Source organism: Neopsephotus bourkii, unplaced genomic scaffold (assembly GCF_033783945.1).
Source record: "Neopsephotus bourkii isolate Nb327-2 ecotype Australia unplaced genomic scaffold, CSIRO-AGI_Nbou_v1 NB_71, whole genome shotgun sequence".
Classification (NCBI taxonomy): domain Eukaryota; kingdom Metazoa; phylum Chordata; class Aves; order Psittaciformes; family Psittacidae; genus Neopsephotus; species Neopsephotus bourkii.
In genome coordinates, this window is record NW_026900588.1 from 1,572,668 (window position 1) to 1,591,671 (window position 19,004).

At 38.7% G+C, this 19,004-nt stretch overlaps 1 protein-coding gene across 1 annotated transcript in view; it reads right to left on the reverse strand.

Annotated features, from left to right (window-relative positions):
* Nucleotides 1-3,716: 3,716 nt before the first annotated feature.
* MSH2 (mutS homolog 2) overlaps nt 3,717-19,004 on the reverse strand; it is a 49,854-nt gene continuing 34,566 nt past the window's right edge. Inside the window, exons 9-16 of the mRNA XM_061354131.1 lie at nt 17,961-18,084; nt 17,381-17,531; nt 14,445-14,542; nt 12,287-12,532; nt 10,589-10,793; nt 9,951-10,198; nt 5,701-5,873; nt 3,717-4,126 (exon numbers count right to left, since the gene is read on the reverse strand). Coding sequence (XP_061210115.1) covers nt 3,956-4,126; nt 5,701-5,873; nt 9,951-10,198; nt 10,589-10,793; nt 12,287-12,532; nt 14,445-14,542; nt 17,381-17,531; nt 17,961-18,084 — 1,416 coding nt within the window. The 3' untranslated portion in view covers nt 3,717-3,955. The remainder of the gene's footprint in view (nt 4,127-5,700; nt 5,874-9,950; nt 10,199-10,588; nt 10,794-12,286; nt 12,533-14,444; nt 14,543-17,380; nt 17,532-17,960; nt 18,085-19,004) is intronic.

The window sequence follows — 19,004 nt, forward strand, 5'->3', positions numbered from 1 at the left end:
AGTGACAGGACAAAGGACAATGGCTTTAATCTGACAGAGGGGAGACTGAGATGGGACATTAGGAAGAAATTCTTCCCTGTGAGGGTGCTGAGGCTCTGGCACAGGGTCCCCAGAGAAGCTGTGGCTGCCCCATCCCTGGCAGTGTTTGAGGCCAGGTTGGACACAGGGGCTTGGAGCAACCTGGTCTAGTGGAAGGTGTCCCTGCCTGTGGCAGGGTGTTGGAACTGAATGAGCTTTAAGGTCCCTTCCAACCCAAACTATTCCTTGATTCTATGATATCTACCCCTGTTGCACCTCATGCAAAGGACAAAAAGCACTATTTATAGCTAAAGACACACATACATGAAATATAGCAATGCCAGGCGCTCCCTTGTGTAGAGAAGCAGTGCAGGCACCTGGCAGGAGTAGGGAAAGTCAAGGCAATAGGCTGGGAATGGTGGCTGCTAGGACAGGAGAGGAATAAGAACATTGGAGATACAACTGCAAACAAGGCTTTCTTTCAGCAAACAGGCAGCATCAAGAGGCAAGTTCTACCTGCAAGGGTTGCAGCCATCTTACAGAGATGGCAGCACCTCTCCCAGTGTTTTTTTTAAGGCTTCAGGCTCCTCTGGCCACTTGTTTTCCTTGTTCCCAGGTCAGAAAGATGCAGAAGCATTCAATGCATGACCTCATGCTACTTTGGATGCAGAGCAGCCAACTACTCCCCCTTGGTTTTTCAAACAGATCTGTCACACTGCAGGATAATAAGGGCAAATGTCACACTGTTTTTTAGCCATAGAAAGCTTTCAGCCTACATACTGGTTTTATATATGAAAACTCATTAAATGCAACGAAAACCAGTTTAAACTATCATCCTAATCTTGTGCTAAAACAGATCAAACTGCTCAGACAGTCCCAGGCCTCAGCTGAGCTGCAAAAGCAGCATCCACTCCAGCAGAGCAATGAGCTCTCTCACATAGGCTTCCCTACATCTGGAAAAATTAAGACCATGAGCACTTCCAGTCACTTACAGAGTGGTTATCAACCCAGAACAGCTACATCCACTGAGAGCTGGTGCAAAGTCTTTATGTTCAACAAAGCCCAGGCCAATAACGTGGTTGTGAGCAGGTATCCAGTTCTCTGAGGCTTTAAAGTCTCCTCCAGCCAGTTTCAGTGCATCTGTCAGTAGGCAAGGGGTTGTTTTATGTCATGGTCCTGCCATTTCTGCTTCTAAAACTACCCCAGCTCCAGTGGAACAGAAGTGATCAAAGGAAGATAATTCCTTCACTGTTTGATCATGTCTGCTCTTTTCTTTCACCCCATCTAATACAGTTTTCTTCACAAAGCGCCTTCTAGGGGAACAGTAACAGCACAGACTAAAACCACCACCCCTGCAGTAAGCATTCAGTGCCAAGCCTTCTTAAGTCAATGAATAAAGAGAAACTAGCATCTCCATTCAAGGCTGACAGTAAGTGGCCTCACCACTCCTCAGACAGCAAATTACTTTGTTCTGAAGCTTTGACAACCTTTGCATCCAATTGGTACAGCTCTGTAATATCCAGACAAGTTCTGGAACTGCTCCCGTAAGTACTTTTTTGAGGGAAAAGCTAAATTGGAACTAGCAAAAATAGCCGTCCTCCTGCTCACATGAAATCACACAACCTGTAACCCAGTTTGCAAGCAGCACTGACATATGGAGACTAAACTCTGCCTGATCCTTTCTTGCCTATATCCAGCAGCTGCAGTGAGGGGGGAAAGCGTAGTGTAGAAAACAGTTGAAGAGGATAAGGTTTAAAACCCTATTAACTTTTACCTTTCTTTCTTTCTTGTGAGTGCTGAAAGGCATGATTGAAACTGAATCCTTTCTGTTGCAAGTGTGTAACACCCTTTTTGAAGCATAGAGGAAGAAGTGCTGCACAAAGCTGGTCCGGTCAGGGTACCAGCTGCATCACTCCCAAGCAATGCACGTGAGTAGTGCTCTCACTCTCAGAATGGCAAATCTGGTTACACAGGAGCAGCCTTATCAGCATCCAACTGCAACACAAAAAAACAAAAGCAGCCTTTCCTCAGCATACTGCTGACATGCTGCACTAGTACGCTGCATCCAGAGTGGAAATAGTGGACACAAAGACTAAAAACTAAGCCACTGAATGAAACTGGCAACCAGGTTCAAAGCAAAGTCATGGTCCCTCTTGCAGGAGGCAGCTCAGTGAGGCGTAACTTGGCTAAGAGTGTTGTAGACACTGGGAACTCATACAGTGTCTAGGGGAAAACAGAAGCTCCTGGAAGAGAAAACCACTGACAGTTTTATGCCTGTTCCCATGGTTAGGAACAGGAAATCAGGCAAGGGGCATCTCTAATCGAACCACAGATATCTCAGCACGTGTAGGAAGCATCTCTAAGTATCAGGCACTGCAGTCCCTTACAAGAACTGCCTTTTTCTAGCAACAGTTAAAGCACTTTGATCCAATACAAACTATGTGTCACTGCAGGATTTAATGCTGTAAATTGATTCTCATTGTCTATTTTATGTGTAATTCTGATAGCTTGTTTGAATCAACTGAATTTGCAAAACCAGCTACATTTTTCATTACTTTATGTAACAGATTTTTCCATTCACACACTTTTTCAGACACAGCTACTGAATACATGCATCAACTGTGCTGTTTGTAAATGCAAGTCTATTTTTGTCTTTACAAGCAGAATGCATTCTAATTTAAAAGAGCAGAAAAGTGTTATGCAGAACCCAAACCCTTCAAACAAGCCTTTTTCTTCTCTCAAGTAGACCTAGTATGTCCAAGTTCTAGTCCAATGACAAACCAATGCTACCCAACAGCAAGTTGGACACTACATCTTTTATGACTATAGCTTAAATGTTTAAATGCAGACCACTGCAACACATTAATCCCCAATACAATCCCTACAGCAGAGCTTTAACAGCAGCACTGCTGTCCCCAGCACACACCCACTGATGCAATCTCTGAACACAGCAAGAGTTTGCACAGCATCTTCAGCTTGATTTTATTCCTAAAATCTCATGCAATAAACACCTTTTCCCATTAATCTTTCAACATTGACAGTTTTAAATATAGGTAAAGCATTCGTGAGCTACAATTTAAAATGCTAAATTTCAAGGAGAATATAAACTCGTATCTGCATGCTTTCAAACTGTCTCAGTGTGAGAAGCCCATTCGATAAAAATCACAGAATAGTTTGAAGAGACCTTAAAAGACCATCTAGTTCCAACCCACTGCCATGGGAACGTGCTCTTTCTTCACAGAGAAACCTCTTACACCATAACCAACTCAGAAGCTCCGGTTAAACTAAATTCACCCCAACCTTTGTTATATTACAAATTCACCAAAATACATAAGAGTTGTCACCACTCAGGCATGAAGAGCAGGTCTGTAGTATATTTGACCAGACCACTGCCATCCACAGAGCAAACAGAAAAATCACTCCTCTCCCCAATCTCCATGCAAGTGCACATACAAAAAGAACTTATGACAAATCACATTGTTTTTTTTGTAATGGAGCACTAGCATAGCATTAATAAAACTTTAATTAATGAATTCCATCATACAGAAAAGAACCCTGGTACCGGACACAGATTTTGAGTATGCATGGTTCCTTTTCCAGGCTGTGCTAGTTATGTGCCATCTCAATGGCTATACTTCTAGAACACTTTCCTCATAAAGCATTATGCATTTTGGTTGCACACTCAGTAATTCTCTCAATACTGAAAAAGCATTTTATTGAAAACTTCTAAAAGGGCACAGTGATCCCAACTAAAGCAGGAATCTGGCTCAGGACGTGCTCAGGATTTTTTACAAAATAATTACAAACCAAGGGGAAAAAAAAGAAGCCTGCATAAATCAGTACAAGTATCATAAAGTATAAAAGCTACAAGACAAGAAAATGAGAGTTCTTGCAACTTAAAACATGCTTCAAGAGCTGTATCCTGTTCTCACACCTTTCATGATGCAATTTTTGTTCGGGAAATGATTGCATTCACAAAACCGTTGTTCTTTGCCAACACATCATTTCTCAGCTGTTTCAGCTTGATTTTGATGTCTTCTTCTGACATATCTGTCAGGGGCAATGTTTTCACTTCACAAAGAAAATCCTGAATTATCTTTTCACCTTCCTGAAATGGAGGAAAGAGAAGGAAAAGAAAATACGATGCTCAGATTATAAGCATGATTTTTCCAAATTCTCTAAAGATACCAAGTTTATTCATCACCAGAAACTTTTTTGTAGGCAAAAACCATGGTTATTCTTGCACATCCAATCATGTTCTCAACACGGGGACAATCCAGTTATACTGGCATCAGGAGTTTATTCCCCTTTCAATCCACAAGCAAAAAGCATCAGTTCATCAGTAGAAATACAGTGATACCTCCTATAGGTATTCCACATTTAACTCCGGTGTGCAACTGCACTAGGTGAGGATTGCTAGCAATAATATAGCCATATTCCACAAACTAGTTACTTTTTGGAGGAACTGTAGATCAAAACCAATGTTTCAACATGCAAAATGCAAGAACAAATTGTAACCAAGCAACTGGAGAGTGGCCGTCACCAAGGAGAACAGATGATAATTAAGCTTCATGCATATGCTTTTACACAAACAGGCAAAGTGGAGCTTCTAAACAATCTGAATTGAACAGGAAGAACAAACATTTCAATGAACAGTATTCAGGATCCCTGTATTAGAAACAATTTGCCCAGAATACAGAATTTTGCCCCATCCTCTGCATTTTAGACCACCAAGACAAAGTTTTGTTTTATCATTTAAAACTAACGCAGTATGCTTTCACTGCAGAAATCTCCGAAGGACTTGGAAATGTAATAGCACGCTTTTCCCTCTAAACATGATGTTAGCAAAGCCAGAAACATCTAAAGCTATGCCATTCAATTGCCTAGAGGGTTTATGAAATATTATGTATTACTGAAATACTCAAGAAAAAACCCGCGATGCTGTATTTGTCAGAAGTGTCTGCCACATTAATTTACACCAATTTATGACCACACAGCCAGATCCACTAATCTAAAAAATACTATACCGTGATACCTAGCAACCTAGCAAATGAAGGGTAATAGTGGAGCAACTGAGGTATTTGGACGGGGAACATCCTGGCACTAAAAAATAGGACAAACCAGAGATCACTCATCCACATCAGATCCACTTATTGAACCAGGAACAAATGCAGCAGACCTCTAAAACTGAAAATAAAGTAACAGGTAACAGCCTCTGCCTAAAGCAAAGGCTTTTTAAATGCAGAAAGTGCTTTGGATATGGGCTAACACTTCAAGGCTTCCATATACTGGAGCATTACCAAGACTACCACTGACGGTGGAGATAAATGAGTTACAAGGCTGAAGTTTCAGGCCAACTGCTGGGACACAGAGCTAAGATCTTTAACCAGATTTATATGCCTGCAGCAAGGAGGACCTGACTACTGGCACTAAACAACACAAGTCATAAAGCAGCACATGCATTTTCTAGGAGGCTGCAACAGATGTCACTGTGAGGACTCTTAAGCCAGCAAGATGACAACACAGGCTATTCTGAAAAGGCCTTTTGCAAGCTACTGTTTTCCTTTAACACTACCTGCTAACGAAGCTGCTTTTAAGAGAAAGCAAAGGGAGAAGAGAATAAACTATTTTGCTTGGGCTACTCCAGCTAAACAAATTTAAAAAGCATTCCTGATAGCAAACCTCTCTTTCTTTGCAGAATTTCTTGGCTGGTGGTTCTCCTTCAGATTCCCCGGCCTTGCCAATGTTCTGAAACTCCTCCAGTTCCAATGCTTTCTCTCTTGCACTCTCTATCACATGCTTTGGGAAAGCTGCCAACTCCGCTACATGTATTCCAAAACTCTGGTCACAAACACCTGGATGCAGAGGAAAAAACACAACAGTAAAGAATTCACAAGAGACAATATGGCTGCACAGATTATACGACCAAACTTGTAATAGCTCTCTGTTCTGAAGAATTAAATGCATGGCATGGTTTGGTTCTCCCAACAGTTTCTGATTTAATTTTGGACTACAGAGTCTAAAGAATATGGTCTTATTTAATTAAGCTCTCTTCGAACAGTAATTGCAGAGCTCCAAAAGTGATTCAAGAAAGGGAAAACTCTTCAGGCAGAAAGAATTTCTCTCTAGTACCTGAATGAAACAGAATAATGCTTTTTACTAAAGTACTTCAGCACAGCCTGTAGAAAATAGTATATTAAAAATTATATGAACTACATTTCTCATTTTTCTATGTTTTAGTATTTTTATATGTACATTCACACATGTAAAATGCCGCATTCTCTGTCATTCTCATCCTCCTTTGCATCAGTACCACCTAATTCTTCCGTCTCCAGGAGTCATCTTTAATTATATCAAAACCTTTCAACTTTAACTTCACACTTACTTCAATTAATGCACTTTACAATATTTGGTTGAGGAAGAGAAGTTCTCATAACTGCTCAAATTATACCAATTATACATAGTTACATAAAAATTTTCACTTCAGTATCAAAAGCCCTCTGATACAAATCTGCCAACTCCATTTATCTACATTACTATAATTCTGATTGGCCGCCCAGAAATATTACCACATCCTTTTAATTCTGGTCTCCAGCAAGGAGGTACAAATAACACATATAAAATTATTCTTAACTAATCATCTATTAAATACTGAGTATCTAAAGATCAGGTGAAGGAAAATTTTGCATTTAGACTTTTTCTGTTTTATTAACGTTGTGATCTCTCAGGGTTCTTAAAGGAAATCAACATTTTTAAGCAGAAATTGGACCTCATATTGATTTTATATTAAAAACACACACCTCCCCAGACACAAACTCAGGTGCCTGTTCAAAGAATCCTGAGCAGAGGCATAGAGAACAGTACTTTTTGTGTCTCCTCTTCCAGTTGTCCTACAACACTCTTGAAGCATGAAGACAGGGATGAAAATACTATATAAGAGTTCCTTGTATAACATGCATGACATTTCAAATGACGTGAAACACTTGTTTCAAAAAGCCAGATGTATCTGAGCTGTCCACACATCCTTGCCTGAAACACATAACCCTTCCAAAAGGGAAAGGGCACAACACTACATGCAAAGACCTGAGTGAAAGACATCCAATTTGAGACAAGGTATTTTAAGATGAAGATTTCATAATGTTGCATCTATCTATCTATCTATCTATCTATTTCATTTGGCAGAGGTTTAAGTAGGTAGATACAAACTACTGTGCCTCTATGCTCAACAGCACTTCCAAGAAAGTAAGAGTGAGTTGAAAGACATTGCATGTAGAAAGAAAAGATGTGCATGACTGAAAATAGCAAAATTGATAGAAGAAAAATATTAAACCAGGCTTATAGAGTTTTTACTAGGACCAGAATGGATGAGTTAATACTGGTTGAATATATGTATTAAAAAAAGAAGAGGACATGGGAGGTGTTAAAGAAAGAATTCACCCAACTATCTGGGGCAGTTTAATTGTAACGTTTGCTACTCCAAACTATTTAGAAAGCAGAGAGTTTAGAATTAGAGTATATTACTTCCATGCCCAACCTAAGCACTCAAAATAAGGCACTTAAATGAAGATGGCTTTTTTGAAGATACTGTACTGCATCTCTCACTGCACTGAAAACACTCAGTTTCAATGCATGCTTGCAGCAATTTGTGACTACACTTGTCTTCAGTTCCCAGGCCACACTAAATCATATTTAAAGCATTGATTTCAGCAAGGCACTCAGGGCTCTGAACCATCACTTGATGTCAGGAACTCAGTATGTGCTGGAAAAAATGGGAAAGAGCAACCTACAAAAGAACCACAGATTCTGCCTATCCACTGGAACAAGCTGGGTACCAGGGCCACAGAACTTTGGGCTAATATTCGGAAGCCAAGGCACTGCCTAGAATAAATGCATGAAGAAAAGGAGAACAAAGGCCATTTCAAGGACACAAGAATTAAACAAGACTGTGGCAGCTGGAGACATTCTAACCAGCTTTAAGTAGACTCTCAGTAAAGCCAGAGGAGAGCAGCGCTTCCAAGTCATGCTTTGACTCCCCTTGTCCAGAGCAGCCTCCTAGCTTTACAGAAAAGTACCCAAAACCTAATAGTAAGACTATAGCCATAGGGGAATACACAATTACAAGTGGTTATACAAGTAATCAAAGGGCAACTAATGAAATAATTTCATAGATTTTAAAGCAGAAGAAATGAGTAAGAAACAGTCAATTAGTAATGTCATGGGAGTAAAACTAGCACAGTACCACTTGAATGAGGCTCAGACCATGATATAATAAAAACTCATTATCTAAAGACACTTAATAGTATGGTGATAGCCTATGAAGATAATAAAAATTATCTTTAAAAGCATAATAGTAGAATTTAATAACTGGACACCGTATGACATTCATTTCAGAACAATATATGGGCAGAAGAAATGAACTGACAAGTCCCAAATTGGCTAAAGAAATCAGGAAACATTGGAGAGTTCCAGGATAACACACACAGAATATGCACTGATCATGAAATGCTGAGCTATTACGATGAACTCAGTGGCAAACAATGAAAGGACAAGGGGAAATGGGTACAAATTGGAACACAAGAGGTTCCACTTAAACCTGAGAAGAAACTTCTTCTCAGTGAGGGTGACGGAACACTGGAACAGGCTGCCCAGGGGGGTTGTGGAATCTCCTTCTTTGGAGACATTCAAAACCCGCCTGGACACGTTCCTGTGTAACCTTATCTAGGTGTTCCTGCTCTGGCAGGGGGATTGGACTAGATGATCTTTTGAGGTCCCTTCCAATCTCTAACATACTGTGATACTGTGAACTCACCAAGTGAAAGAAAGTGTTTGGTATTGCGTCAACATGACAAAACAGCTTTTAAAAGGAGGAATGAATTATAGCAATTGTACATGTAAGATTAAACCTGAAACTAAAAACGTAAGAAAACATCAGTTTCCATGACTTGAGGTATGAGACGAAGTTCAACATCTTGGCCTTAATAAGGATGGATTATATTTAGTAATTGTTTCAGTAAAGATAGTAGCCTAATTCCTCAAATACTTGTTCCTTATTTGAGACAAGATCATTCCACAAGGTAAGTTGCTGATCAGATCCAGTACAGCCAGTGTTCTATAGTAATTATGTTCTATCACTCTGAGTGTCACCTGCTTCATTCCTCCCTTGTGGAGCTCAGAAAAGGAAATTAAAAGCTATTCCAAAGCGAAAACATAGTGTAATTGTATTCTGCCCACATTTTAAATCATAATCTTAGACTACAGGTTGGCAACCTCAACAAAATGGCCTTATGGCCATTAAATGGGTTTATGCTTAATTAAAAATTTATCTAATTTATTACCAAAAGGAATAACTGGCTCCACTAGAGGATTTTAAATACATCTGACCTATCTTTCACTAACAAAAGAGGCTACTTGTTGTTTTACTATTATGCCATTTGCTAAAAACATGTGATTTTGCCTATATTCAGCTACTGCATAAATTGGGTATCTTTCTTCAATGATCAAACCTTATTACAATGAAATAGACATTATTAAAAATTGTCAGCACATAAAAGTTGTACTAATTTCTTTTAGAAGACCAATTTAAGGAACATAAGCCTTTCCTCTGTCAGCAGGTTAAAATGGCTGATTTTGGAAAACAGAAAATAACCTTTTAGAGCCCTTCTCTCTGCTCTTTAAGAAACAAAAAGGGTCCAACCTCAAAAGCATTAACTTGAGAGGCAGAAATAACCTAGGAGTCTTAAATAATCAACATCACCAGCTGTGTTCACACAAGGACAGAGCTCCTGCCATACACATTGTCTATGGACAGAGAAGAATATATCTATTGTTAAACCCTAAGCCTGATGTGAAACATGAAAATTCTCTTTTACATTAAGATATCTTCTTCTCTTAGGGTGAAATTAAGTTACCCTGCTCACCATTTACAGTCTTACCTTCCTTGACACGATAAAGCATCGTCAGCGTGTTGTCACTGGTCAGAGCAGTAACATGTAGGTTATTTACTGTTGGCACTTGATCAGCAAGAGCCGTCAGTTCATGAAAATGTGTAGCAAACATACAGAAAGCACAGATTTTGCTAGCAATGTATTCTGAAATAGCCCATGCTAAGCCAAAGCCATCGTAGGTAGAAGTTCCTCTTCCCAGCTCATCAATGATTATCAGAGAGTTTTCAGATGCTGTCCTAGAAGCACAAGAGCGTTTTATAACATTTGAGAACAGCATGAACTCTGGATATTGGAATACTACAAGTTATGTTACAGAGCCATAGCACAAAAGAGGCTAAAGAGCTTTTGTATTTACATAACAACATATGAATGAAGCACATACTGTCTCACAGGTCTTTCCAAACTAGTCTCTTCGCCCCATTTAGACTTCAGCCTCCTGGCAGCAGCTCTATATGACCACTGAAATAAACAGAAGGCTACTTCAAGAACTTAAGAGCCTGCTGCAGATTACTTGAGATCCTCCACTAGAGATCCTACATAAAAGGAAACCTTAAATGCATCTTTCTTAGAGCACCTCCTTTCCCCATTAACCCCAACCAACAAAATCATGTAAGCACAGGTCTTACCTGAGGATTGAAGCAGTTTCCAACATTTCAGCCATGAAAGTAGACACGCCTTTCAGCTGGCTGTCTCCAGCTCCCACCCGAGCCAGGATACAGTCCACGATGGTTACCTCTGCAGAATCGCATGGTACAAAACACCCAATCTGGGTCATGAGGACAATCACCCCTGTCTGTCGGATGTAGGTTGATTTTCCCCCCATGTTCGGGCCTAAATAAGGAATTTTGCAAATGAATTTAAGCATCAATTCAGCAGTTCTTTAAAAAGGAGAACAAGCTCTAAATTAAAACAAAGAACATTTAAACTTATTACTGTCTGCCAGGAAGGAGAAGCAGACTTGTCTAACAGGTGCAACAAGTAGCTCCACTACTAATAATGCTTGCTTGCATGTCTTACTGAATGTTGCTTTTTCAAAGGAAAGATGAATAAAGAACATTAGGGGCCTTCATAAGTTTGGGGACTTTTCAGAAGTATAAGCAATCATTTAACACACATGCCGATACCTAAAACTAATAAGCTTGAAGTTGAAAGTCATCAGTATTGCTGCTTAAGAGCATGAAAATAATCTGCTTTCACCTCAAACAACAATTACAATTTGCCTGTAAAAATGAAATAGCTTAATTACAGGTCAGGTACAAACTAATGGGCGATTTAAATTACAATCTAAAGTGTTTCTGAATCAGCAAAAGCAAATATTAATAAGTTAATTTTAACTGAAGTACAAATGAAATAAAAAGTATTTTCCAGAAAACCGATCATTAAATCCAACCTCGCACTTCTGCTGACCAGAAAAACAAGCATGTTACCATGCATTTATTCAGATTTTTAGTTTTTCTTTTTGACTGTATGAGAAGAGTTCATTAATCATTCTCTTATTTCCAGTCTTTGCTACTCAGAAGGTATGTCAAGGGCATCTGGATGGGAATTAACATTCAATTAAATCTATAAACACTAAAAAATGTTTTCCTGTGTGGTAAAAATTACCTTAATTACACTAGAGAATAGGGGGAAAAGGGTACAGTCATTGAAACATGTTTTGCATTTAAAATTGACTTAAATATGAAGCAAAGAAAACCTTAACAAAGAGGCTGCTTAAAATCTTGCCTACAGAAGGTGTCTACATGGCTACAGTACAATAAATGCCTAGTGGAATTTTCCAAATCACTTAAGTAGGTTCAAGTTCTCCAGCTCCTGAGGTTGCCCATCTTGTGGAGTTATGTTCACTAAGGCAAAGATACACACATTAAGGAAGAACTGGTTTCTTACTTTCTACTCTTCTAGCAGCTTCTCTCTTCTTCCCAAATGACTATGTCTAAATTAGCAATCACTTTCTCCAAACAGTGCACTATAACAACAATCATAACAACTAATTCCATGATTATTAGTTTGGAAGATGAGAAATAGGTCTGTATAGGTATAAACAGAAAAGAATATCCACTATCAAAGGAAATGTTTCACAAGAAATTGTAGACAGCTTCTTTTCTTAATATAATCCAACACAATAGCTTTAACTACCCTCCCTTATTTCCCAAGCTAAATCTTATACCTTTACTTGCTGGCTACTCACCCTTTTTTGATTAAAGAAATTGTTTTCACAGTTCTATTGGATTGTTGGTTTGTTTGCTTGTTGTTGGATTGCCTTTTTTAAAGACATCATTATCGGAAATAACATAACAAATGAAAAAGAGAACAGAAACATTTACCAGTAATAATGTGGAACATCTGCTTCCCCTTCTCAAATGTAACATCATTGGGGATGAAGGCCACCTCATCTTGTACTTCAATGCAAGGATGCCTGGCACCTTTCAGCACAATCCTTCCTTGTCCCTTTTCCAGAATGACAGGACGGACATATGGCACTGGTGCTCCATTTGACACATGAGCAAAACTGACAATTGCATCTAGTTGGGCTATCACATCATTCATCATCTGTATTGGTTCTGCATAACCTGGTTTTGATTAGACACACCAATTGAACAGTTAGAATTTTTGTTCCTGCCAACAGATACCTTAAAGCCTATATTGAGCCCATAAAATTAATTCATTTGCATTAAAAGTCAATTTTGTTCAAGATAGTCTCTCCCAGAAGATGACTGCTAAGATGTAATCCTGAAGTTTCCATGCTTTGACTACAAAGGGTACTTCTTCAGACTAAAAAAAGGAAGTGGTGAGGCTATGCTGATTGTTTTCCCTTAACATTAGACAATGGGAAATAGCTTATCTTAGTACGGGGGGGCAAAATGCTCACATGGAAAGATGGCTGGAAATCCACTAAGTCTTCTTCCTCAATAATACACTGTATTTTGATGCCCATGTAAGCAAAGACAATAGAGAGACAGCACTGACAATTCACACACAGCAACCCTTCACGCTGATGTGAATGATGGTATGGAGAGGTAAGATACAGTTCCCATGAGACCAGACAACTGGTCTAGGTGGCCCAGCAGCCCCAGTTATCAGTTCTTAAGTGCTGGTGTTTGGGTTTTTTCAGTGAAAGGGATGATGGACAGGAGTCTACAGAGGTAAACCATCTAACACCTGCAAAGGGAATGCATGTGTCAGAAGAGGCAAGCAATGACCTGCAGAAAGAGTCCTATTCTGTACAAAGTACATTTACTGTTCTAACACTGTCTCTTGAACTGGCTAGGTATAGGTCATTAAGAGGACTTGGACACTTTAATTGGAGAATTATAGACACAATCCAGTCTTTTCCATTAAATTAGCTTCACCTGGGGAATAAAAATGATTTTTAAATACACATATACATTTTTAAGCCTATGACTGCACAACACAGAAGCTTTAAAGAGCAGCAAAGGACTTCATTAAACATACTAGGTATTTATAGAGGATATAGTGAAGTTAATCCTGTTATATAATACCCAATTAGCTTTTTGCTTTCAACATAAATACACAAGCCTTAGCATGCCACATACAAAAAAACCCACTTAAAAATTAACAGGATATTAAAAAAAAAAAAATCTAACAAGCTACTGATTTTGCAATATACTGGCAAATTCCTTAGCATGACAAGAGGCCAAAGCTTATGAAGACTTCCATTGCAGCTTAATAAAGACTCAAATATATTAATACATCATCTTACAAAAAGACGAGGTTTTTAATCTTTAATACATCTCCCCTTACTTTAATATTCATTAGTGCTTTCACTTTCCACTTCTCTCTTGGAAGAGATTTCAAAGATCTAGATTTGTTCTGCTAAGATTTGTTCTGCTGGAACTAGTGCCTTTGGGAGAGGCGATATGTAAATTCTGGCAATCCTCCAGACCAAATTCCCCAATGTCTCTTCTCCTTTTGGTGAAGGATTATAAAGAATGTGTCCTGTAAGTAGGCAATCTTAGAGCAAAATATACGGAAATTAAATTAGGAAAACAGTAATCTTTTGTTGTACCATATAAGCAATGACTACCTTGATCTTATACTGCATTATCAGTGTTAGTTCTTCACCATCCTTCAGGGACTTTGGGTCCCACTTCCTCAGTTCTCTGCTGTCTTTTTCACCTCTTCTGCCTTCTACTCAGTCTACCATTTGGGTGGAGATGCCCAGAGTCAGGGTGGTAGGTGGAGGAGGATAGATGTGGCCTTTATGAGTATATTTTTATCCATTTTATGGATTAGCACTTGCATACACCCTATCATGGCATATTTATAGCAACATCAGGAAATGGGCTGACCATAGAAGACAATGTATTTCAAACTTTCACCAACCATCTAAAAGCCAAACCCCATTTTTCACACTAATTCTTTGGGGAATGTTACAGTTCTCCTCTATTGAGAGCCTACAAATTAACTGTAAGTCCTCTCAGCATTCTGGACACTGATACACATCAACATTGATATATTCACCTGAAGCAATGTTAATGATTTCCTTAACAATTGCATCCTGAGCCTCTTCATACTCTTCTCTGTTCTTTATATATTCATCATTGATGGAGCTCAGTTTGCTGTGAACAAAACCACAATATTTAGAAGCTGTGACGTTCTGTCTTCTCTGTTACAATGTCAAGCTTCTGGCCACCTCATCTATGAGTCAATACCAGTTTTCCTCACCTTTTTAATAGCAAGGTTCAGTACAAGGAACACAAAGCAACTAATCTATGATTCATCCAACACCAGGGTATCAGTTTAATTCCATGTTGAAGATCACCCACAAGGGCAAACCAGTAATTTGAGCATCTCCAAATACATCATTCTGAAAAATCTTCTATCAGTTGTTTGTTATAGACATGCTATGTCATAAGGACTTGCTCTTAAAGCTGAATTTCTGGCCATTTTGCAACAAGATGTAGCACATTATAGAACTGGCAGAGGAAAATTGCTGCTAAGCAACTGTGTAATTAGCCCAGAGTCCTACAACAGGTTTATCAGAGCTGAAAGCATTGATTTCTTTCATTTACTAAAATTATCAATGAACTACTGTCACTAAGAACAGGTTCTAGCCTTCAAAATAAGGTAAGCTGAAATCAAGAGACAGTTTTAATTCTCTTGAGTTCTTACCAAGCTCATCTTCAAACACAGGCAAGCAGCGGACCCACACTGTAAGCAGAAGACAGCCTCATGATTATAGCTGCTTCTGCAGATGGTGCTAGAACTTAACTAAGCACAAAGATGTCAGTTTTATTAATGATCTATCGGCTTCTTCCCTAAGGGAAAGTAACAGATGACACAGCAGGAGTTCTAAGTACCACCTTCTCAGTTACAGAAAAACCTAACTTCATCATTATATTTAGATTCATTTTTAGAACCATTAAAAAAAAGCCATTTTAAATTTCAGAGAGAATATCCTTTGAGTAAATGTTAAAACAAAATGCAATTAAGGTTTACACTTTGTTCATTTAAATAAATTTGTGCTAAATTGCTAAACTGTTGGTGCTAAATACACCAACATATTGCTTGGTGTGAACCCATATGCTTGCCATACTTTTCAAAGCACAGGATTTATTACAATCAGAGTGAGTGATTACCAGAAACAGTCACTATTAGTAATAGCACTGGCTTGAAAACAGCTTTGCCTCATAGACAGTGTTCCTCATATATGTCTGTCAATCAAAATCTCTCTCTCGATAAACTCACTTCTCTACTCACTTCACTAAGTCCAGCATGAACTGTTATACATAAAGCAACAGCAGCATGGTTTGTCTGAAATACTCTACAATATAGTAATAGCTGCTATTTTTATCGTTCCATATATAACACATGCAGGAGACTTAAAGAGCAACAAGGAGGAACTTGTCAGGAACTAAGTCCAGTTAGAATGATAGGACTGAATGCACTCACAAATGCACTCTCAGCAAGGTTATGAACAATACCATGCTAAAGGGAGCTGTAAGCACACTGGAAGACAGGGCTGCCTTTCATTGGGATATATAGAGATTAGAGAAATAAGTGGGTAAGTATTTCAGCACAGGCAAGTGCAAAGCCCTGCTCTTGTAATGAAGGAACTCCATGAAACATTACAAACTGGGGTCCCAAAGGCTATAAAACAGCTATTCCCCAAAGAGTCGGAGGACCCTGTGGACAAGAAGGTGAACAGGACCCATCAGTGTGCCCCTGAGGGAGGGAAGACCAAGCTTATGCTGGCTGCACTAGCAAGAGCGTAGCCAGCAAATTGACAAAGTGATTTTTCCCCTTTATTCAGCATGAGACCACATCTGAAGTGCCATTCCCAGTTTTGTCTCCCCAGTGTCAGAGGGACATCAAACCTGGAGCAAATAGCCACCACAAAATTTGGAACTAGTCTGAGAGAATCCAAAATCAGCCTGGAAAGGAGAGGCACCAGACTCTTCTTGGAGATGCACAGCAGAAGAATGAGATACTAAAATACCAAGCTTCTGCAAGGGAAGTTCTCATTAGAACTGATTAGAAAAGTTTTTACAAAGAGTGGTTCAGCACTGAAACTTGTGCCCCACCAGGCTGTGAAGGATGCTTAGACAATGAGCACTTGGGGAAGGCCTCCAGGTACCTCATCTAACTTTGAGATAGGATCCAGTTTCCAAGGTGGCTCTGCTCCGAATGAGGGGCTAGACCAATTAAACCCAAGAGATCACCTTAAACCTAAGTTATTACCTGATTCTGCATATGCAACTTGTTCTGCATATGCCTTATTTGCTCTGTACAATTTCCTACCTTGTTTGCCCTGTGTAAAAATAACAAAGTAGAAGGAATCTAATGACCAAGGTAGCCCTTGCTCCTTCTAAAATGCTCTAGAAGAGCTAAAAATTCAACAGCGAATATAGATCTTTTGTCCAGACAAGAAGCCACTGAAACAGCATCAATGCAATTAGCCTGAAGACTCAAATTTTTAAACAGCTTATCTAGGGAGCCACAGAAAGGCCAATACATAGGTATACAAGAAATTACAGCATGATTTGGAACAACAAAAAAAAGGTAATTACTAATAAAATTTCTGCATGTCATATTTGGCTATAAACATAAATAGCTGTTTTTCTATTGCAGCTTGTGAAAGTGTCTGTATAAACACTCAGTGAATGCAATTATGCTACTAGCTGCAGCTAAAACAGAGAAATTAGCCCAAGTCAAAGGACCAAAAATAGCTAACAGTTGGCAAAGCAAATAGGGAATGCAGCTTTTAACGGAAACTGTATGATGACTATTCCCTCATGCCAGTCTTGCTCAGTATGTCAACATGTGAGCCAATTCAAAAGGTGAAAATTCAGCCAGTCAACATTCAGTGAAACCAGTTTACTGGCACAGTTATAAAGAAAAGAACAATTTCGTTTCTTTCACAAGAGGCCTGAAAAACTACCAAGATGATTTCATACCTGTTAGTAAATTTCACACCATTCTTCTGCGTATCAACTATCTCAAATTTCGAATTGTTACGGAGAACTTTTTCCTCCTTGCACGTTATTCGAAAGTGATGTCCAAACTGTGAATTTGTCTCCAGTTTGATGCTTTTGCCAGCTTCCAAACCTTTTAGATGTAAAGAAAAAAGGAAAACTGTATTATCCAAAAACCCTGCACCCTGTACTATTTCTGCTCACCAATCCCCAGTTTGTATGAGTTTCAATGTATGTCCTCAAAAGGATGCAAAACAGAACTAGGAATAACCAAGAGTTAGGTGAGTTTTACAAAATTAATTCTGCCAGCAGCTTGCAACATAAGTGATAATTTCTGAAATATCCTGGAATGCCATCCTTAAGAACAAAAAAAATAAAAGACCAAATTTTAAACCAAAAATCACTCAGTTTTCAACAGATTCTACTGTGACAAATAAAAGTCACCCCACATTAATAATAATATAAACATCCCTTAACTCCTCTGTACCAGTTTTCATTTCATCATTTGATCTTAAAACATTTTACAGAAGAGGTAAAAATCAAAGGCAGTCTCATACCCTACCTAGTTCTTTTGCTGCACTTTTTAACAAGGACTGCATTTTTTCTTCCAGTTCATTCATCTTCTCTCTTAATTCTGTCAAATTAGGATCAAAAGAAGCCTTGACAAGAAATTCATGATTCTCCACCTAGGGAGAAATAACAAGGAAAAACATTTATGAACATAGGTAGTAAAAAACCGAATCACCTCCCTGATCATATATTGTGAAATGAATTTACCATTTACTCTATTTATTTTATAAATAGAATTTTGTAACACAGTGCTGTTTGTACTTGAATCAGATAGCAATTATCGTAAAACAAATATATCTCTTACACTTGTCTTCTCAAGTAATATATTTCATAGAAGCTAAATATACCCTTTTAACTGATTCCTTTACTTTGAAACGGAGCTGTCCACATATTCATTTGCATACAAATAGCTGAGCAGTAGGCAAGAAAGAAGGGAAGTCAGAGGAAATGAAGCTTACGTAGGCTGGACTTATGCAGCTAATTAAGTATGGGGTGTTTCAAAGCAAGAAGTATTTGGAAACACAAGTTTCTGAAACACTAATCCCTGTCCAAAACACACTCAAGAGGTTACAGAAGGAACCTACATAACACCACCAAAAATTCCACCCAATTTCAACCCAGTTGAATTGAAAAGCATATACATTTCCTTCAAGCTAATCATTTTCAGAGGCACAAATGAAGCAAGTTTCATCTTCCTCCTCTCCTTTCCCCAAGCTTCCACTGCCAGGTGTGTGTTCCTGATGACCTTACGGGTCTCGGGTTTAATTCACATGCACAACTTAACAACTGCTCAATAAAAGAAACTCCATTTTTAATATACAAAGTTTCACAACCAACAAAATACTAGCACTGTTGTCCAACATGGAAACTAAGCACTGGCTTTCATATTAGTAATTTATTTATTCTAATTAAGTTTAAAAACCAAGCCAAACCCCAAAACACACACAACACTTACAAAGCTTCCCCTAACTGGGAATCATCTGCAAAGTCGTACACAAAGCAACTACAAGTACCTTGCAAAACGCACTGAAAGGTG